Source organism: Silene latifolia, chromosome 5 (assembly GCF_048544455.1).
Source record: "Silene latifolia isolate original U9 population chromosome 5, ASM4854445v1, whole genome shotgun sequence".
Lineage (NCBI taxonomy): Eukaryota > Viridiplantae > Streptophyta > Magnoliopsida > Caryophyllales > Caryophyllaceae > Silene > Silene latifolia.
In genome coordinates, this window is record NC_133530.1 from 87,518,988 (window position 1) to 87,539,348 (window position 20,361).

The 20,361-nt window shown below is 37.4% G+C and overlaps 5 protein-coding genes across 6 annotated transcripts in view; 4 read left to right on the top strand and 1 right to left on the bottom strand.

Annotated features, from left to right (window-relative positions):
- Positions 1-20,361, top strand: part of LOC141657771 (protein CELLULOSE SYNTHASE INTERACTIVE 1-like) — a 468,470-nt gene that overhangs the window by 447,199 nt on the left and 910 nt on the right. The gene's annotated exons all lie outside the window — the stretch shown is intronic.
- Positions 1,001-6,500, top strand: LOC141657768 (uncharacterized). Of its 2 annotated transcripts, none has more exons than XM_074465104.1 (5): positions 1,001-1,099; positions 1,191-1,285; positions 5,040-5,110; positions 5,207-5,293; positions 5,881-6,500. In XM_074465104.1, coding segments are annotated over exons 1-5 (540 nt in total). In that variant the 5' UTR covers positions 1,001-1,097; the 3' UTR covers positions 6,166-6,500. The 2 variants fall into 2 exon arrangements, with proteins under 2 accessions (XP_074321205.1, XP_074321204.1); XM_074465103.1 differs by having other exon boundaries at positions 1,004-1,096; positions 5,881-6,230.
- On the top strand, positions 11,369-13,709 carry LOC141656222 (10 kDa chaperonin, mitochondrial-like). Its single transcript, XM_074463063.1, has 3 exons — positions 11,369-11,630; positions 12,409-12,548; positions 13,466-13,709. The coding sequence occupies exons 1-3, from the start codon at positions 11,526-11,528 to the stop codon at positions 13,512-13,514; spliced, it is 294 nt and encodes a 97-aa protein (XP_074319164.1). The 5' UTR covers positions 11,369-11,525; the 3' UTR covers positions 13,515-13,709.
- On the bottom strand, positions 14,901-18,189 carry LOC141657770 (uncharacterized). The gene is made up of 6 exons (XM_074465105.1): positions 18,060-18,189; positions 16,829-16,882; positions 16,693-16,741; positions 16,145-16,185; positions 15,270-15,329; positions 14,901-15,168 (listed from the first exon to the last, which is right to left on the bottom strand). Exons 1-6 carry the CDS (start codon positions 18,123-18,125, stop codon positions 15,115-15,117), a joined length of 324 nt encoding a protein of 107 aa, XP_074321206.1. The 5' UTR covers positions 18,126-18,189; the 3' UTR covers positions 14,901-15,114.
- Positions 19,528-20,332, top strand: LOC141657778 (diphthamide biosynthesis protein 3-like). The gene is made up of 2 exons (XM_074465119.1): positions 19,528-19,632; positions 19,866-20,332. The coding sequence occupies exon 2, from the start codon at positions 19,897-19,899 to the stop codon at positions 20,146-20,148; it is 252 nt and encodes an 83-aa protein (XP_074321220.1). The 5' UTR covers positions 19,528-19,632; positions 19,866-19,896; the 3' UTR covers positions 20,149-20,332.

Below are 20,361 nucleotides of genomic sequence, written 5' to 3' on the forward strand. Positions count from 1 at the left end.
AACGGGTTGACCATTGGGTCAAGACAATATATCTTCCTTAATTTTGATAATGTCAAATAGGTATTGCCTTAAAAATTTTTAAGAAAAGATATGTATATATACGGAATGCCACGTCATCACCTTAAACAATATGACACGTCATCGCATCAAAGTGTGTGCCACGCCGTCACTTTCACCATATTACGTTGATCCGTACGACATGCCACATCATCACCTTGAAGTGTGTTCCACGCCATTACTTTCAGTCTTTCACCGTGTTACATCAAACCGCATTCCATGTCGGCACTACCACGTCATCATCTCGATCACATGTCACATCATCACTTCGAAGTGTGTGCCACACCGTCACTTTCATCGTATTACGTGGAACCGCACTCCACGTCAGCACTGCCACCTCATCACCTCAGATCACATGTCACGTCAACATTGTCATCTTATTTGAGTCTCATTGTCGTACTTAAGGAGTTAGTGGGGATAATGATGATGATGATGATGGCGAGAATGGTGACAATTAAAGTTGACTAAGACGAACAAGACGAGATAAAAGGTATAATTGGTAAGAATTACATATAAACGAAGTTTTAAAAAATGACAGAAAAAGATGTTGATTGACCCGTTTTTTTTACCCAACCCGACCCGGAACCAGTATCGACCGGTTCGTATAACGGTGTGATGTTGAATATATTAAGCAAAAAATGTTTAATCTTACTAATATCATATACTACGTATTAAACTAGATAATAATAAAAATTTAAGAATAATGAAGAGTATATAAGTAAAATTGAAGAAAATGATTTTTTTTTTAAAAAGGCATTAATCTGACCCTAAACCCGACCCGTATTCTTCAAACTCGAAATAAACCCGACCCGTATTTTACCCGAATCCAAAATAACCGAACCCATAACCCACCCGTTTGACAGGTCTAAACCTGACCCATTTCCTTAAGTTGAGATTTCAGACGCTGCCATCCTCCTCCTCCACTTCCTCTTGCTCTTCCTCGTTTCCCCGAGCCGTTCCGCCATTAACAAAAAACAACCTCAAGAAAAGCTCAAACCTTGAATTTCTTCCTTCCATAACATCACAAACATATCATCATCATGTATGTTTTATTCTCTACTCTCTTTTTATTTCACTGTACAATTATCTCAATCGTATTTTTACCGTATTATTAATTTAATTTTTGTGATTAGGGGTAAACCGCCTAGTGGTAAGTCGAAGAATATCATGGAGATTAATGGCAAAGTTATCGACTTTCGCTCTATTATCAAAGAAGTTCAACTTCTAGGTATTCTTCTTCTATTCTCTTTTATCTCTTATTATTACGCTTAATTAACTTTCCGTCTCCGTCATTTGTTTACCTTTTATATTCATTGAGACGGATTCATTATGACGGGTATTTTAATCAAAGTTAAATAAATGATTGGGACGGAGTGAGTATATTACAATTGTTGACGCTTTCCGCTACTGCTGCTAAGTGAAAGTAGATGCAAATATTTGGTTCGAAATTTAGTCGAGTTACTTTGAAAGTTATACTTTTGTTGTGGAACTAGTATAGATCCCGCGCGAATGCGCGACTTTTTAGAAAGGAATATTAAAGAAAATATGAAGTTTGCGACATAATTGTATTAATCGGTGGAAAAAGAAAAGTTCAGTATAATTTAGTTGTAGATATAATATAATGAAAACCCAATTACAGATATGATATAAAGAAAGCCCAATTATAGCCAAATTCATTTAGGCGGGAAAATTTGGAGATTTCTTATTCTTTTAGTATAAAGGGATTTATAATTCGGATATGTTGTTAATTGAGCTGGGTGGAATTCTCTTGTTTGTTGTTGGGGAAGTGGAATGTTTGTGGTGATTTGTGCTTTAAAATTCTTGGCTGATTTGTTTTTTGTAGTGTGGTTCAGTTTTGTAGTGACGGGTATTTTAATCAAAGTTAAATAAATGATTGCGACGGAGTGAGTATATTACAATTGTTGACGCTTTCCGCTACTGCTGCTAAGTGAAAGTAGATGCAAATATTTGGTTCGAAATTATACTTTTGTTGTGGAATTTATAATTCGGATATGTTGTTAATTGAGCTGAGCTGGGTGGAATTCTCTTGTTTGTTGTTGGAGAAGTGGAATGTTTGTGGTTTAAAATTCTTGGCTGATTTGTTTTTTTGTAGTGTGGTTCAGTTTAGTAGTAAGGTCTGCAGTGCACTATCGGAAAGTTTATAATCTGCAAGGTTAATTTGTCCGAACCCAAAACCCACCCGTTTGACCCGTTTGACAGGTCTAAACCTGACCCATTTTGCTTCAAGTTCAGATTTGAGACGCTGCCATCCTCCTCCTCCACTTCCTCGTTTCCCCGAGCCGGATAAGAAGAGGGATTCTGGTTGATATCTTCTTTGACAGACCATTGGATACGAGTAAGGTTACTCTTGCAATATTTCGGAAAAAAACAGCTGAGTGTGTTCTGAAAAGGTTCAGTTTTTGTTCTAGGTTGATTTGTTGGTCTGACCTCTTCATACTAACTTTAGATTTTCTACACGGTATGTTGTTTTTTTCATTTTCCTTCCGGAGGAGGGAGCTGCGACTAAGGGGTGGGGGAAATCACTTGATACTTTGGCGACTGGATTAGTCTTAATTTATAATTAAAATTGGAACCTGAAACTGAACTTCAGAAGTACCACGTCTGTTTTCCTTGGTTTTTTCCTTATTCTTCTCCTAATCAGTCTAGCAAGTTTGAGTCACCCAGCTATAATCTATGGTCATATCCCCTCTATTTTTCCACAAAGTTCTCCTTTCATTATTGTATCAAAGCATCAGGGACCCCACCCTTCTTAAGGACCTACCAAAACAGTATTTATCGCTGAATTTTTGGTTATTTTAACTGTGCTAGAACAAATTAGATCAATTTACACAAGTGACAATCCTTTCCATATGGCCGGGAAAAGGGTTATCGAGGACCTTGAAGCTAGTTCTTTATGTGTATTTCTGTTTTTACAATTGGTTATCTTACCTATCCAACGGAGGGCCAAAACATATTGGAACTTAGTAGGGCATGTATGGACAACCAACTTAGTGTACTTGATGTTAGCCTGAATGAAATCTTGAATCTGTCTAATTTGTGCTGAAAATCGTGTCTGAACCATCTTTGTTTGGAGTTTTGCCGTTGATCTGAGTGAGCATTTTTATGTGAAATCATAATACATTGCAAAATGAGTGGGTATTGAGTTATTGAAGCTAAGTCAAATTTCTTGAATCTAGGCAAAAAATTTCAATTGTGGGTTTTGGGGGTCATAATCGTATTGTGAGGATTTGCATAAGTTAGCTTTGAAGCTACTTCTTACCCATGAAGGGGAGTTTTGTTATAGTGACCAACCACAGAACAACTTGTTTTGCATCATGATATATGACCATAAGTTTTAAGCATTAAAATCGCCAGCGAAAACAGTCACTATCAGCACTAATACTCAACCGCTTACATTATTATTACTCGCATGACACTTTATTCGACATGTGTATCACATCATATGTGCTCAAAGCCTCAAATGTGGCATGGATCTTGTGCACATTTTTCCTTACAACCCCTCTCTACAAATTTCAATTAATTTCGCCACGGTGTCTCCGAAAGCTGTCTTGAATGTGAATTATACCCTTCAAATTTGGCATTTCGAACCATCTGAAGCGGCTGTGTCAAAATGAGTTTGGGTTGTCGGCACCATTTCTTAGTCACATTTTAAGAACGTTCTTTCAGTTTGAGGCTGTTTTGCTTTATTAGATGGAGAAGTTTATTTGATCCTACATTTGATCCTTGCGGCTTGCTAACATTCTTTGTGACTAGCCAACTAGGATAAGCAACAATCGTGAATGTAATATATTATTATAGCTTCCCTATGCCTTTTTGCCATCTATCACCAATGTATATTTTTTTGCTTGCATGGTTTTACATGGAAAGTTGCTTATTTGACTATACAAGGTCTCTAGTATCCGTCGTCACCTTGTATAAAGGTTAGCCAATCGGTACACATACACCATCTACCCATCTCTGCACTTATATAAAGAGGTTGACCAACCCCTTGGACCATCTGGCTATCTATGCATCATATTGTATTGGTGAAGAGACTTGGATTTATTTGCAAACTTTTAAAAATTGTATAATGCTTCAGGGTTTCTATGCGATAAAGATATGCCCCAAAGATTAAAGGGAAAATTTTATCGCACGACAATTAGGCCTGCCTTACTTTACGGCTCCGAGTGTTGGGCCGTGAAGCATTGTCACATTCAAAAGATGAGTGTGGCGGAGATGCGCATGTTGAGGTGGATGTGCGGACATACAAGGAAAGATCAGTTAAGAAATGAGGTGATTAGGGAAAAGGTAAAAGTGGCGCCAATAGAGGACAAGATGATGGAAAACCGACTAAGATGGTTTGGCCATGTGAGAAGGAGACCTATGGACGCACCAGTTAGGAGGATGGAGAACAGAAAAGGTCCCTAGAGGCAGAGGAAGACCGAGACAGACATGGCTGAGAGTGATAGAGCACGATATGAGAGTTCTTGGGCTTGAGGAGAGTATGGTGACGGAGAGGGCACAATAGAGGGAAAAGATACATGTGGATTTTTAGTATTTGATGTTTTTTGGACAGATTTAGTGTTGTTTTATTTAATTTAAAGAAATTAATTTATTTATTTTTCTCTCCTTTATTACCCTTTTTAACCAACCACTTTCTTATAGATTTTACCTGGTTCATTCCGGATCCTTAACTCTATTTCGGTTTTTAAAAATCATTTTAATCTTTTCTCTCGATTTAAATTTTAAGTTTTTATAAAAGAAAGACGGAATTCGATTTTAAAACCCCAAAGTTCACCTTGACTTTCCATTACATTTTCGTTCTTCCTTTTTGTTTTTCATCTTCCCTTTTTTATTCGCATTTTGAGGCGTGCGTTCACCCATGGACGGTTCGAAAAGATGATTCATGTCAGCCGACCCCAAATCATTTTGGGATTAAGGCTCTGATGTTGTTGTTGTTGTTGTTGTTGATAATGCTTCAGGATCCTCCGACATGACATGGAAAGAGAGGAAAGATTTACAAAACAAGAAAGTTGTTTCTTTGGGTGGCAAGGTATTGATTTGACTTGTATATTTTGGCTTGAGTTTGGACCATAGATATAACAGTGCTGCAAGTAAATAAGCTTACCATTATTTCTATCTGTGAAAGGCTACTAAGCAACAGAGGCTACCACTGAGCGTTGCACGGTTACAAATGAAGAACCACAAAATTAGAGAACAAAAGAGGTTACATCAGGTAGTTTAATTGGATTCTTGATGTCTATTTGTTTTCACAAATTCTCATTTAATATGGTCCCGTAATTTATTAGTTTTAATTTTTTTTGTGGGTTGATGGGATTCGAGTTATTCTCCATATTTCCAATGGAGCCAAAGACTCATTACTCTTTGGTTCTGGATTATGATGGAGTAAAGCAAAATGGCTTACTAAAGTGGCTGCGCTTCTTTCTCTTGTGAAGTAGCAGTCCTTCGATACATTTCTCGACGCAATTTTCATCTTGGGTCATTCGGAAACAGCCTCTTTGTGTTTCTAACACAAGGGTAAGGCTGCGTACATCCGACCCCCCCTTACCCCGCAATTTGCGGGAGCCATTGAGGCACTGGGGTAATGTTGTTGTTGTTGTTGTTGATGGGATTCGAGTTGAATTGGGCTAGTGTCACATCGTACCATCTGTTATGAGAAGTCCTTTTGTTGAGAATAACCCAAGCCCTTAACGTGTTCCTCATTTAATTTTTTGGGTGGGATGATTTCACACGTGAGACCGTCTCGCATAAGTTGGTGGTGTGTTCAATGACATGAAATCATTTAACATTTTCTTTGTGCAGGAATTGTTGTGTGGACGTTCTGGGGAAAGTATGGTGAAAACTAGTAGCAGCAGCAGCAGCAGCAAGCAACGTCCCGAGAGACGCAAGCTTGAAGATTCTGTTCTCAAGTCAAGTCAAGGGGTTTTCCGAAATGGAGTTCTTGATGTTAAACATTTATTAAAAACAACTCCAACTGCCAGAGATGAAGATCATGGCCCTCCTCCAGTCAGCAAAGGGAAGACAAAGCAGAAGGGTGGTAACAAGAATCATGGCAAGAAGAAAGGCGGTGGAAAACAGCGTCATTAAGCAAATTTCAACCGGGGAATCAAATAGTGAAGTCTCTTTTGTACCGATGTCCTTGGTTTGCTGTCGCAGTGTCTCTCGGTGTGTTTTATCAAATTTTGATTCATCTGTGTTAAGGACTTCTTAAAATGAAAGTGTAGTCATTCTGGAATACTCAGCCCAATTTAGTTAACAATGAGTAATTCAGCTTATATAATCCAACCTCCTTTCCGGCGATTTGCTGGGCCCTCTGAGACACTCGGATAATGTTGGATCTTGTTATATACGGAGTCCTTTGTACCAACGGGAATGGATATTATCAAGGTATTTTTACATCATTATGATGATTCTCGATGTAGCTCCGTGGACTGCTGGTCAGTTGTCACGTCTGATTTCTCCGCCTTGCACGCAAATCTTGATACACAAGCCATACCCAGAGCTCTGTGGCATAGGCCATCGAACCCATAAAATTATGAAGGCGTCTTAGACTATTGTTTGTCGATCTCATACCATAACACCGCCGTCGTAATCAATACTATGGAATTAGTATGGATCAATTACACTTGCTCCTACTAACAAAAGATTCAAAACCCAAGTGAACTATAAGTGTAGACAGAAAAAACTGACCCGACCCGAGTGACCCGCTGTGAATACTCGATCTGAACCCGTTGCGCACCTGAATTAAGGACCCGAATTCGACCTGAAACCCAAATTGTTCGAAAACTATATTCAATCCGACCCAAATAGACCTGTCAAAACTTGACCCGACCCGAAAACCTGACCCGCCTGACCCGTTTTGTTAGGGTTACAAATCCGTTTTTTTCGACCCGTTGGGTCAAAGGGAAAATCATGAATTTTATTAAAAATATTGATATTTATATATTATATTTGAAAATATAGTTAAAAAATTATTATTTTATTACTTAAATTAAAAATTCAACTAAAAAGTCAATTTTATATAACTTTTATAATATTAAATGATAAATAATTATTCAAAAAACTTTATTTTAATAATTATATCAATATAATTATTGTATATGATGAATATGATTAAAATAATAATATTAAATATATTTTACTTTTTTAAAAAAAAAAAAATTAAATTTGAAAAATCGTTTAAAAAAGACGTTAAAAATTATTTTTTGACCCGTATTCTGACCCTAACTCAACCTGTGACCCGTATGACCCAACCCGAGACCTGACCCGCCCGACCCGTTTAACAGGTCTAGACCCAAATGTTTATTATCTCAAACTGACCATTATCTCGTACAGTATAACTTTAAAAAATCGACCCAGAAATGAGTCAAATATGAAAATATAGGTATAGTTAAAATGCAAAGTTGAAAAGAAAGTTAAAAAAAAGGGTAAATGCAGCGGGGTTGGGAAGAGGGAAAAAGCAACAAAGGCTAGAAACAAAGTCTTAAAAATCCGCGCTGCTATGGTCTCTCTCTTCCCCTCACTCCATCAGCAAGCTATCAAGAATTAAATGACACAAGTTAACTTCAAATAATCTATATATATTCACTCTCACTCCTCCAAACACCCAACTTATATATTTATTTATTTATTTATTTGGTTTTACTTGTTTACTTCATTTTGTTCACACTTTTCCTCTTGTCCCCTTCTCTCCCCTCTTTATACTTCTTCTAGTATATAAGTTAACACTACTATCTCTCCTCTCAAAACCATAAATAAACAAAATTAAATAAAATAAATAAAAAAAAATGTCAAACCAAAAAGCATCATCAAAGGACGACAATGGTGTAACCAAAACGAAGCGTTTCAGGATAAATGAGAACAGGGATATAGTAGTGGAAGTACTAAAGAGGTTAGACGGTCGGAGTTTAGGAGTGGCGGAATGCGTGTGTAGACTATGGTCCCACCTTGCCACGTCGGATGATTCTATATGGGAACACGTGTGTTTCAGACACGTGTCGCCTCCTCCAGGGGTGCGGGCACTAGTGGTTGCACTAGGGGGGTATAAACGTCTTTACATGTTATGTGTTGGGCCGGTGGTTGGTCGGGTCGGCCCGGTTTGGAGTAAGCAGGGTGCTCATCAGCTCTTGTTGTCTTTGTTTTGTGTTGATTATTACGAGAAGTTAGGTGCAGTTGATACCACCAACTCGTCTTCTAACACAGCAGCTACCTCTCTTTTGTTCTTGTGTAACCCCGTCAATGTTTGATCATTCTTTATTCTTTTCATTTCATTTGTTTACCTTTAATAATTAAGGTTGTAATATCATTTAGTTTTTTTATTACTTTATTCATATTAATAAATTGATTTGTTATTTTTCGAATTTAGTTACGCCTGCGTTCCTTGGTTTGAAAAAGGATTATTGAGGACCATGAAGCTAGTTATTCATATGTATTTTTGTTTTTACAATTGAGGACCAAAACTTGTTGGAATTTAGTTAGTTGGCTGTTGGCCTATGTATGTATGGACAGCCAACTTGACCGTTGTTAGGCTTAATGAAATAGGGGCGTTAATGAGACGAGATCGTTTCATGAAGAACTCTAAATCGGCTTCCGGTCAAAGTTAAATCTCGGAACTTCAGATCGGCTCGAAAGAAAGAACGAGTCAAGCCGAGCAAAGGCTGACTCGACTCAAAAAGCTCGTGAGCGGCTCGAACTTGTGTGATTACATAAGATATTGGTCATATTTTATAAAAATATTATATCATGATTATATCTTTGTTTCACATGTATCAAATGTCTCGTTGACTTGCCAAATGTAACTTTCAAACCTTATTATTGAAAATATCGGAACAAAAAAAATAGAGAAATAAATAATTTTATATAAGCTCGATTTAGGCTCTAATTTGGCTCGAGCTCGCTTTAAAGCTCGCAAGCCTTATAACGAACACATTTTTTTCAGGCTCGGATAAGCTCGAGATCGGCTCGAGCTTGAATTTTGATTCTTGAGCACAAGTCGAGCAAGGCCAAGCTCGAACTCAGATCGGCTCGTTAACACCCCTAATGTGAAATTCATAATACATTGCAATGAGTGTGTATTGAACGATTTGATAGCTAAGACAAAAATATTTCAATGGTGGGTTTTGGGGGTCATAAAAGTAAGTATGGTGAGGAGTTGCATAAGTTAGCTTTGAAGCTACTTATTACCCAGAATTGAAATTGTTTTAGAGCAATAGCAATAAAAGAACTTTATATAAAGTTCTTTTGTTTACAAAGCTAATTTCAATACTTAAGAACTTTTGTTTACAATGGAAGAACTTAATATAAAAGTTCTTAAAAGAAATTTACTTAAAAATGGACAATGTTGAAGTGTTTTTCACATTTTACAAAGCTAATTTATTGGTTATACACATTCCCATATTTAAAAACTTGGTTCTTATTTTAGAACTTTATTCTTAAAAATAAGAACAACTTTTCAATGCAATAGAAGAACTTTAAAAATATGGTTCTTAGTGATAACCCCAATGTTAAGAACTACTATTGCTATTGCTCGCCAACCACACAACTTGTTTTGCATTGTTAAAAAGAAAGAGTCACTATCAGCACAAATACTCAACCGCCTACATTATTACTCCTCCAATTCTACCTATAGTTCCCAAAACTTTCTTTTTAGACAAAAATAAGAAAATGAATATGGACCACACAAAACACCCTACCCCACATGAAAATGAATTTGGACCACACAAAGATTACCAAATAAGGAAAGAGGAAACAAAACGTGACTATCATCAAAAAGGAAAGAGGGAACTATAGGCAGAATTGGAGGGAGTATTATTATTACTCGTATGACCATCATATATGCTCAAACCCTCAAATATGGTATGAAACCAACTCACATGTATTTCCTTACAACCCCTCTCTATAAATTTTCGACTTTCGCCACGGTGTCGCCACGGTATTGACTGTTGACTTGTATATTTGTCTTGAGTTTGGACCCTAGATATAACAGTGCCGCAACTAAATAAGCTGACTATTATTTAATATGGTAGCAACAAAGGCTACCGCTGAGCGTAGCACGGTTACAAATGAAGAATATAATAATAATACCAACGGTTATAAATTTTCAATTCATCTTGTTACATACTTTGTACCAACGGGAATGCATATTATCAAGGTATTTTTACCGTTTTCATAAGAGAATAAGCTTAAGATTTACCTTTATCAAGTCCAACAGTTTAAGCGAGACTTCGCACATTTCATAAAATTACTTTCAAGTAATATTATACTGAAATTTGGACAACATAGCGGGCCACCAAAGACCAAATGCCCGACCCAAGATCACATTACGGGCCAGAAATGCGCGGCCGTCGGCAAGACATGGCCAGCCGGTCAACCATACGGGCCGTGCTAGTGTTGGGTTTTTTTGACCGGTTTTACCCCGTTTTTTAAAAAAAAAAAATTTTTAACCAAATGCCCGCCCCTATAGTGCGGTGTGCAGGCACGACCAAAACCGGCCAGCCGGTCCTATGTTAGTGCCGTGCAGTCGCTCTACCCAGCCAGCCCGCCCTTGCCCTGCACCGACCGGCCAGACCCAATGTGTCTACCTCTAGCTAAACCATCGGAGATAGCCATGTAGAGTGGCTTGGTTTAAGCTAGTAGCTTAAAGTGGTCAACAACTTAAAATCAACCAATAGGAAAATTAGTTACATATTTTAATTAATTAAATTAAATTTATGAAAGCTGACTAAACCATTGGAATAATATGGTAGCTTAAAATTGTTATGGCTTAAAATATGATGTGAATTTATCAAGCTAGTAGCAAATAGCCAACCATTAAACTTACTCTTAGTTGAAAATCGACAACTCAAAGTAGGCGATTGTGATACATGTGCCATACACAGAGCTCTGTTGCATAAGCCATCATCGAACCCATAAAACTATGTGGATCAATTACACTTGCTCCTACTAACAAAAGATTCAAAACCCCAAGTGACTACAAGTAGACTTGAAAAACTGCCCCCACCCGAATGACACGGTGTGAATATCTGACCTGAACCCGTTGCACACCTGAATTAAGGACCCGAATTTGACCTGAAATCCAAATTGATCCAACTACATTCAATCCGACCCAAATATTTATTATCGCAAACTGACTGTTATCTCGTATTCCTTCCTGCAAACCCAAATAACCCGATCCCAACCCGATTGACCCACCTGATTGACTAGGAGTGGAAGTTTCTAGTCTAGGACCAAAGTCACCAAACCACCTCCAGTCGTCCATAAATCTCACATAAACCCTAATCCAGTAATCCCTAATTTACCCTTAACTAGCTTAGAAACTTCTAGTACCTTTTCATTAATTTCTTGCAGATCACACCATCTGAACTTCTTATATAATCACACACTTGTGTTCTTCAACAAATCACTCATTTTTCAACTCAAATCAATTATTTCTGGGATTTTCTTCAATAATGGCAAAGAGATTAATACCAACATTGAATCGCATTTTGATTGAAAAGATTACTGCTCCTGCTAAAACTACTGCTGGAATCCTGCTTCCTGAATCTTCTGCCAAGGTCCCTTTTAATTAATCCCCCCTTTTCTTTTATTGTTTGTTTACCTTTTTTTATTCATTGTGAGGCGTATTTTTAATCAAAGGTAAACAAATAAAGGAGACGAAGGAAGTATTTTATTAACAAGTTAGTATCTTAATTTAGTTTATAAATTTTTGTTGTTTAATTGGACATAATTTATAAACTAAATTGTTTGTTTGGATTAAGTTGTGAAGGATAATGTTTATTGATTTATGAGATTTGCGTAAAGTTTGCTACTTTTCACATAAATTGTGATTATCTGAGATGGGTATGTGGTAGCATTCTTGGTTGATTGATATTCGCTTTGTTCCAGTCATTTGTTTACGTATTTCATTTGTGGGGGTCTCGGTTAATTATTTATGTTACCAAATGCCACTTACAAATCCCATGTAATCATGTATGTGGCTGTGTGCCTTAAAAAAGTAGGAAGTTTGAATATTGTGTAGAAAGTAACAACAACAACAACAGAGCCTTAATCCCAAAATGATTGGGAATTGTCCCTGGATGAACGCACCTCAAAATGCAAATAGAAAAAGAAAAAATGAAAAACAAAAGGGAGAGCGAAAATGTAATACAAAGTCAAGGGGGAATATTAGGAATAGGAATATGGAAAGTATGTAATGTGGTTAGTGTATACTCGTAACAAAGAATTAAAAAGGTAAACAAATGATTGAGGTAGAGGTGAATGCGATGCTAATAGCTTTAGTAGTACAATTTGAATGATGGAAGAAGTAAGCATGTTCTTGTTAATGTGTTGCAGCTGAACTCCGGGAAAGTCATAGCAGTCGGCCCTGGAGGACGTACTAATGATGGGAAGGTGATTCCAGTGAGCCTCAAGGAAGGAGACACTGTTCTATTGCCTGAATATGGTGGCCAAGAGTTCAAGCTTCTAGATAAAACGTTTGTTTCTCTTTCTTTGTTACTCCGTTGATAGCCCTGTATATTCTGACATTTCATATATTCTTCACTCGATACTCGTACAATTATGATACTTGAGGAGTCTTTAGCGTATGCACCATCACCATAGTCTTACCCTAGTGTACCAAGAGCTCTTGCAAATGAGGAGTAAGGTGGTCGGATGTATGCAAGTTTACCTTGTGTTCAAAGAGGGGGGGCTATTTTCGTATGACCCAAATAATAAAGTCCGTCAAGTATTGCATTGGAGGACTGTTTTATAGTGAGGATATTGATTTTATTGGAGACATAAAAGTTACATTTTATTGGTATGCCGACGAGTATATGGCATATATGCTGTGGTAAGGCTGAGGTGAAGTTGCCTTCTACTTCCTCCTAACTGGTCAATTGTTGTCCTTTGATTTTGGCACAAAGACCAAGGAAAGAGAAGGGAGCCAATTATTAGATGACAAGTGGAGCAAATGGAGTGCGAATGACCAAATTGTTCATCAAATGCTTCTTAAAATAGAAAGGACAACAATTGACTTAGACACCCAAAATAGAAAAGGACAGCAAATGTTTTGCTCGGGACAGAGGGAGTACATTTTTACATAAACGGTTGTTTGTGCTTATTTTTCTTTTTTCAGATAGATAACTTGAACATAGATGCGAGTCTTCAAAATCCTCTCTTTCGACATGGTGTACTCAGGAGACCTGGGTTAAAATTCCGTCAGTATCAAAATTATCTTCATGATTCCCTTCACCAAAAAAAGAGCTGTTGGGAAACAATCCTATATTATTGATCAACTATTATCGTTGTTTTGATCATGGTAGAGTTTTACTGCAGTAAATACTCCAGTAAAAGATCTAATACTTCAACTTAAGTTTTACTGATATGTGGGCGCTGTGAATACTGGTTGCAGATACCATCTCTATAGGGAAGAGGACGTTCTTGGAACTCTGCACGACTGATTTCTGGTTTTGTGGCGGTTTGATCGCAGCTATAGTAGCCCTGATGTGTTGTTTGAACCTATGATTTCAATGAAGTTAGATCACAAATTAAATTGTCATGTTCTTGTTATGGAACTTATACTAGTAATGCTCCTTTGAGATTGTAACTTGCTTGGACGGCTCATTTTAATCGACGTTTGAACTAGAGTTGGATCATTTGTGATCTCTTTTTCTCTCCCTAAATATTATAGTTGCATAAACGTTTCCAGATACGTTGATGCATTTCAATTAATGAAGGTGTGCAATCAGACAGTTATGTAGCAGTACTGCATTGCACATTTGCACTTCGCCGTGAATCACCCTGTTAGTCCCATTAGTCTTCACCGTAAGGACTCAAGTGCAAAAGTAGTTGTGCCTTTCTGGCTTTCTACATTAGCGCGATTTCAGTCGTACAACAATTACACAGGTTGCCTCAATTTCATATCACTTTGGCCTTGGATTTCGTACCAGTCGTATCTTAAAATTGGCTTTGTTGGTTAAGTTAGTTCAGATTTGTTTTATCGGCTCTGTCCATGGAAATTTGTATGTAAGCGACTTTCTTAGGTTAGACGATGATAGACGATACAAGTCGATTGGTTAGGTTTGGGGTCTAGTTTGTCCTTTTAAAATCCGGGTTTTCAAAATTTACTTATGCATAGTATAAATTCGTTAAATGCACCTTGGTCCGTTGGCATTGGACGGTTAAAATGGAGCATGTTTTTCACGAAGCTAATCGTGCGGCGGATTGGCTAGCTAATGAAGGGGTTAATTCCAAGTCTACCACTACCTTCTTTGATACTACTCCTGACGGTATTCATACGATTCTACCTGAAGACTTACTGGGGTTGCTATTCCCCGTTTAGTTTCTATTTAGTTTCTGTTTTGTATCGGGGCTTCTCTTTTGCACAAAAAAAAAAAAAACGGCTGCCTACCTTCTTTGATACTCCCGACGGTATTCGTACGATTCTTCGTGAAGACTTACATGGGGCTGCTATTCCCCGTTTAGTTCCTATTTAGTTTCTGTTTTGTATTGGGGCAAAAGCCCCTCTTCCGCACCAACAACAACAACAACAACATCATTTAATCCCAAAATGATTTGGGTCGGCTGACACGAATCATCCTTACAAACCGTCTATGGGTGAACGCAAGCCTCAAAATGCGAATAAAAAAGGGAAGATGAAAAACAAAAAGGAAGAACGAAAAATGTAATGGAAAGGCAAGGTAAACTTAGGGGTTTTAAAATCGAATTCCGTCTTTCTTTTATAAAAACTTAAAATTTAAATCGAAAGAAAAGATTAAAACGATTTTTAAAAACCGACCCAAAAAAAAAAAAAAAAGACTGCTGCCAAAAATTCTTCTAGAGTAACATGTGAAGAATAAAAACCGGCACTTTTATGATCAACAATGTGTCTTGGAAGAATCATCTTATAAGTTACATAGAGTACAGATGAAATCAATCATAAAACTACTGGAAAGAGAGTCCGCAGTCAAGTTTATGCGGAGTCTTGCAGCGAATAGAATTCCGGAACAGAAGGCAGTCCGGCAGCAAGGCATTCCCTACCGGTGAATCCTTTGAAACATGTCAACACGAATTCAAGTAGTTTTCAATGACTTCTTTACTTAATTCTTTGTACACCTAAAATAAACAGCACCAAAACATATAAGAAGGGCGGTAAGAATAACAAGCGAGAACAGTGTTGGAGTAAAGACAGAAACAGAAAAGCCGTAGAGGAATACCAGTCTGTGATATATTTTCTGGAAGGCGTCGCAGAACTTCTCTGCCCCTGCCGAACCAACCTACAGATGGACGCCAAGCACTAATTATACAGCCAGTAAACGGAAAGCTCATTGGATACTCATGTTCTTAATTATCAGTGTCGATCAGTCAGAATATTAAGAGAAATTAAGGGTAAACGGGTATCAATTATGCTACTTCAACTCTTCATATGGCCCGACATATCCACTCATTCAAACTTGTACACATTGCAAAAGATAGAACCATAAAACATTAAAGAAATAACAAGGAATGCTGTATTCATGGGAATCAAATATTACATTCCTCATCAGATCGTTGCAATTAGTTTGGTAAATAATTTAGTAATCCCTCTTATACGAGAACATCAACTAAATGAGTCGAAAACCTACGGCGCTTATGTAGGGTTCTCTACATCAGGGATATAGAATTTGCTATATTTCCCGTTTCTATTATTAGGTCAATCATGTTTGCTCTAATTTGACCATGCTCTCTACAAAGATACAGAATTCATACAAGGTTGTCTGAATTTGAAGAAGATATACGCGTAAATGATCAAGGCCTCCCTCAAAGGCAGCAAGGAAGAACTACTTCTGTGCTATTACCGAGCATTTTTATACGGATAAATACTTTACAAAAAGAATAGCACCGTAAAGCTAACATTCACTACCCTTTGTAGATCACCAACAAAAATTCAAGGTTCGAGATAATTACACGCCTGCTATCTAGAAACCAAATTCAGGGTAAAAGTCGTACAACTAAAGAGCAACCAGAGTTGATGAAAGACAACCATAACAAACAAAATTCATATGCTTCGGAGAAGCTAGAAAATTGCAAATCAATTAATTCTGAGGCTTACCTTTTGTTCGGCAGCAGACCTTAATTTACCCCAGAAGACATCTGTGACACGAGAAAGCGAATAAATATGTTAAATCAATCATCTAACAAACTATGTGCGTCATTCAAGACAACATGTCGTCTTGCAATCCTACTAAATTGAAAATCATATTTTTATTGATTCTCATATAGAGCCAGTGAAATTATCAGTGTCTCTTTCTGGCTGGCTGCGGTTTTACCAAGAATTACTCGGGTTATCTAAAAATATATCTACTCTAAAAATACGTAATTTCACTCTGTTCATTTTCAATTGTGCTGACGACAAATTATTCTATGGCTTTGGATAATGACGGAATAAAGTAAAATGGACTATGCTTCTTGGATCGTACATTAGTGGAGTGTCCATGAATTTATAGCGCAATTATCATTATCTGTCATCCATAAACAACTTCGCTGTGCTTTAAGACGGGGGAAAGAAGTACGTATATCCGACTCCCTTACCCAACCGAAAGCAAGATTTCCGACAAATTAAAAGTATAAAACAAATACGGAGTACTTGTTAATGAATACCTTGTGTCTTGGTCTCTTGCTCACCCCAAGCATCTTGCCAGTCTCTTACCTGCTCACGAAAACGCTTTACATAAGACACATACGCTAACAAAACCAATCTCGCAGCACAAAACCACCAAAAAGCTCAAAAGAATACCTCGTTCCTTGTTACTCCAGAAGTTGCTTGACGCGATGATTGTGCATCAGCCTGCTGTTTAATAGAATCAACATACTAATTAGATGGAGAACACAAAGTATTAAAAAAACCGACAACTCAGTTAAATCACTTCAAGATATTCTATACCCAAAACCTTACATGAATCTATACACCCATCACACTTCCCACCATATAAATGTTAGGGTGCAAACCCATGTCCCACATTGGTAGTGTAAAGGTTAAAGATCATCTTTGTAAGTGTCCAAAGAATATAATAGTACGAGGCCTTTTGGGAAGGAGCCCAAATGTAAATCCGTGAGTGCTTGCCCCAAAGCAAACAATATCGTACTATTATGGACAGTGGAAACCGGTGTAGCAGAGGCCCAACACGAGGTATTCACGCTTCAGCACAACATCAATCCGTGGATTCCAGGCCATATACCAGCATTAGGAAACTAGAGTAGCCTAATTGTACACATTGTCGCCTCTAACCCCAGAAAGAAGCTACTCATAATCTTAGTGATGCACTAGCTAAAACATCACTAGCTTGAAGCGCAGCTAGCGGATTGACATTCATCTTAATTGTTCACTCAAACCTAAATTAAATATACCTATAAATCATTTTAATATTAAACTATTGATCCAAAATTAATTATACTCCCTCCGTTCCGGTCAATAGTCGTCCTTTGGTTTTGTCACAAAGACCAAGGAAAGAGGAGGGGTCAATTACTAAATGACAAGTGGACCAAATTGAGTGTGAATGGTCAAATTGCTTATAAGTTCATTCTTAAAATAGAAAGAACGACAATTGACTGAGACACCCAAGATAGAATAAGTCAACAAATGACCGGGACAGAGGGAGTATGACAAAATATATGCTGATAACTGATTCAAACCTATCTCGATCTGACATGTGATTTGTCACCCGGTGATGATCAGATATGACATAAGCCGATATTATGAACTGTAATCGACCCAAACCGGTTTTTAACCCAACACAACAGAACCCGATATGACCCGACCCCGACCAGCTTTGACCCGGTTTACACCTCTAGCCTATGCCTAGATTTCAATTCAATTAAAAGATTGATTCAATCTTTCTTCTTCCTCAAAAATCACAAATAAAATCCAAATAATGAATTTAAATCCAAATACACAAAAACCCACATGAAGGCTCCAAAACATATAATATAATTAAAATAAATAAAGAGAGAAGAGATAAAAAAATTACAGAGTAATGGCGAGTTCGAACAACAGGGAAGAGGAGAAGAAGGCGGTTAAATTCGTGAGAATCCATGGAAGTTTGGTGTGGTAGATCTTCTTAACTCAACTTTAACAAACCTTCTTGTACTTGTTTGTTTGTACTCCCTCCAATTCGCTATAATGTTCCCTCTTTCCCGAAACGGATTATTCAAGTAATGTTCCCCTTTCCTTTTTTGGTAACTTTTACTCTTATTTTATTCATCCCTCTCTCCTATTACCAAACCCCACACAACTCTTTTACTCTTATTTTATTATTTTTCTTAATGTTTTGGCCCCACAACTCCTTATTTAACTCCTAATAATTCATCTCTCTCTCCTATCAACAAACCCCACATTTGTCCTTTATTCATTTTTATTCATTTTTCTTAAGTATTGTGTCCATCTCAAATGGGATCATTATGATGAATTGGAGGGAGTATAATATAAACACACCCGACAAAATTACGACTCTAGTCGTTAAGTTACAAGTGCACGAGGTAAATTTATTTAATTTAATTTAATTTAATTTAATTTAATTTATTCATCTCCCATCAATGTTCTCTTTTATAGTTTTTCCAAAAAAAATTGGCTAGTTTTTCAATTTCTTACTTTGATAGGAAATACACTTCTAAGTAGGAATGTTTGTGGATAGATATAACCGGATCCGTAAAACTTTTCCAATTTAAAAAAGATTGACCCGAGATTTGAAATTGATATGCTAATACTTTGATAGTTTGATCACTTTGATGTAACCCAAAATCAGAATTGACCTGATCCTAGAATGAAACGTAACTATACTTAACAAAAGTAACCCCGACCTGAAAAGGCTACCCAAGACTAGGAATTGACCCAAACTACATCACCTAAATGTGATCCGAAACCCGAACTAACCCAGTCCGACCCGAAAATGACTCGAGCTTTCTTAACCCGATCTGAAACCACCCAATCCGAATATGACCCCACAAAATATAATTTTAATTGAACCGAAAAGACTTAAAACGATATTTTCTCTCTTATTCATTGACCCAAAAATGAGCCAACCCGATGTAACCCGAACCGCTTGACCCGAAACCCGAAATCAATGAGAGACCTAAATTGACCTGAACCCGACCCGATTGACCCGTTTACCAGATCTAACCGTAATTGAACCGACCCAAACCACTCCGAAACAACCCAACCCAAAAATGACCATCAATCACTAAAACTGATCCGACCCACTTAAAATGTACTTTTTTTTCTCTCTTAATTATTACCTCGAAAATGATCCGATCCGCTTGACTCGACTAACATTTCGAAACAGACTTTAAACCCGAACCCGAACCCAAACCCAAACATACCTATGCTTTTAGGTTCAGAAATTCACCGCCGCGATAAACCGAACCAATTCCCATCCCAAATAAGTGAATAATAACCAACTAAGCAGGCAAGCACAGAATCTCATTCTAATTTCTTTTTGAAAAACCGTAAGCCTCTCTCTCCTCTTCTCTTCTCTTCTCCCTCATTCTCGAATTCGGCCTTCACCAGCAGTTCACCTCTCCTCTCAATCTCATTCTTTATTCCTGGTAATTTTTGTTTATTGAATTTGCTATTATTAGTTTAATAAATACAGTACTTGGATTGCTAATATTAATCCCGTATTTTACCCAAACCCGAAATTACCGACCTGTTAGCCTATATTCTCTGTTCGACCCCCTTGGTCTAGCCATTACCGACCTGTAAAACTCGTACTGCGAAAATACATACCGTAATTTGTTTGCATAACCGCAATTATTTTACTTCATTCCTTTCCATTCAGCTTCGTCTCTCAAAACCCTAATTTGGAATCAATGTCGTACGACGAAGTAGAGATAGAGGACATGGAGTGGAACGAAGGGATACAAGCATACACCTACCCTTGCCCTTGCGGAGACCTCTTTCAAATCACTAAAGACGATCTCCGTCTTGGCGAAGAGATCGCTCGTTGTCCTAGCTGTTCTCTCTACATCACTGTTGTTTACAATCTTGAAGATTTTAATTCTGATAATAATTCTACTCATTTTCCGCAGTCTAAGCAACAGCCGCCTATCGCTGTCGCTTGATGGATCAGTTTTTACCTTGTTTTTGTACTTGTATTTTCTTTATAGATTGGTAGATGAAATGTTATGCTTCTGATTGCTGTTGGAATTTTTGATGTAGAAGACGAGTATTGAGCTTAATTTTTTCTTTATCGAAATTGGCAGATGGAATGTTATGCTCCTTGAAATGCGAAAAAGTTTTGAATCATTGCAGATATTTAGATTAGATATATACTC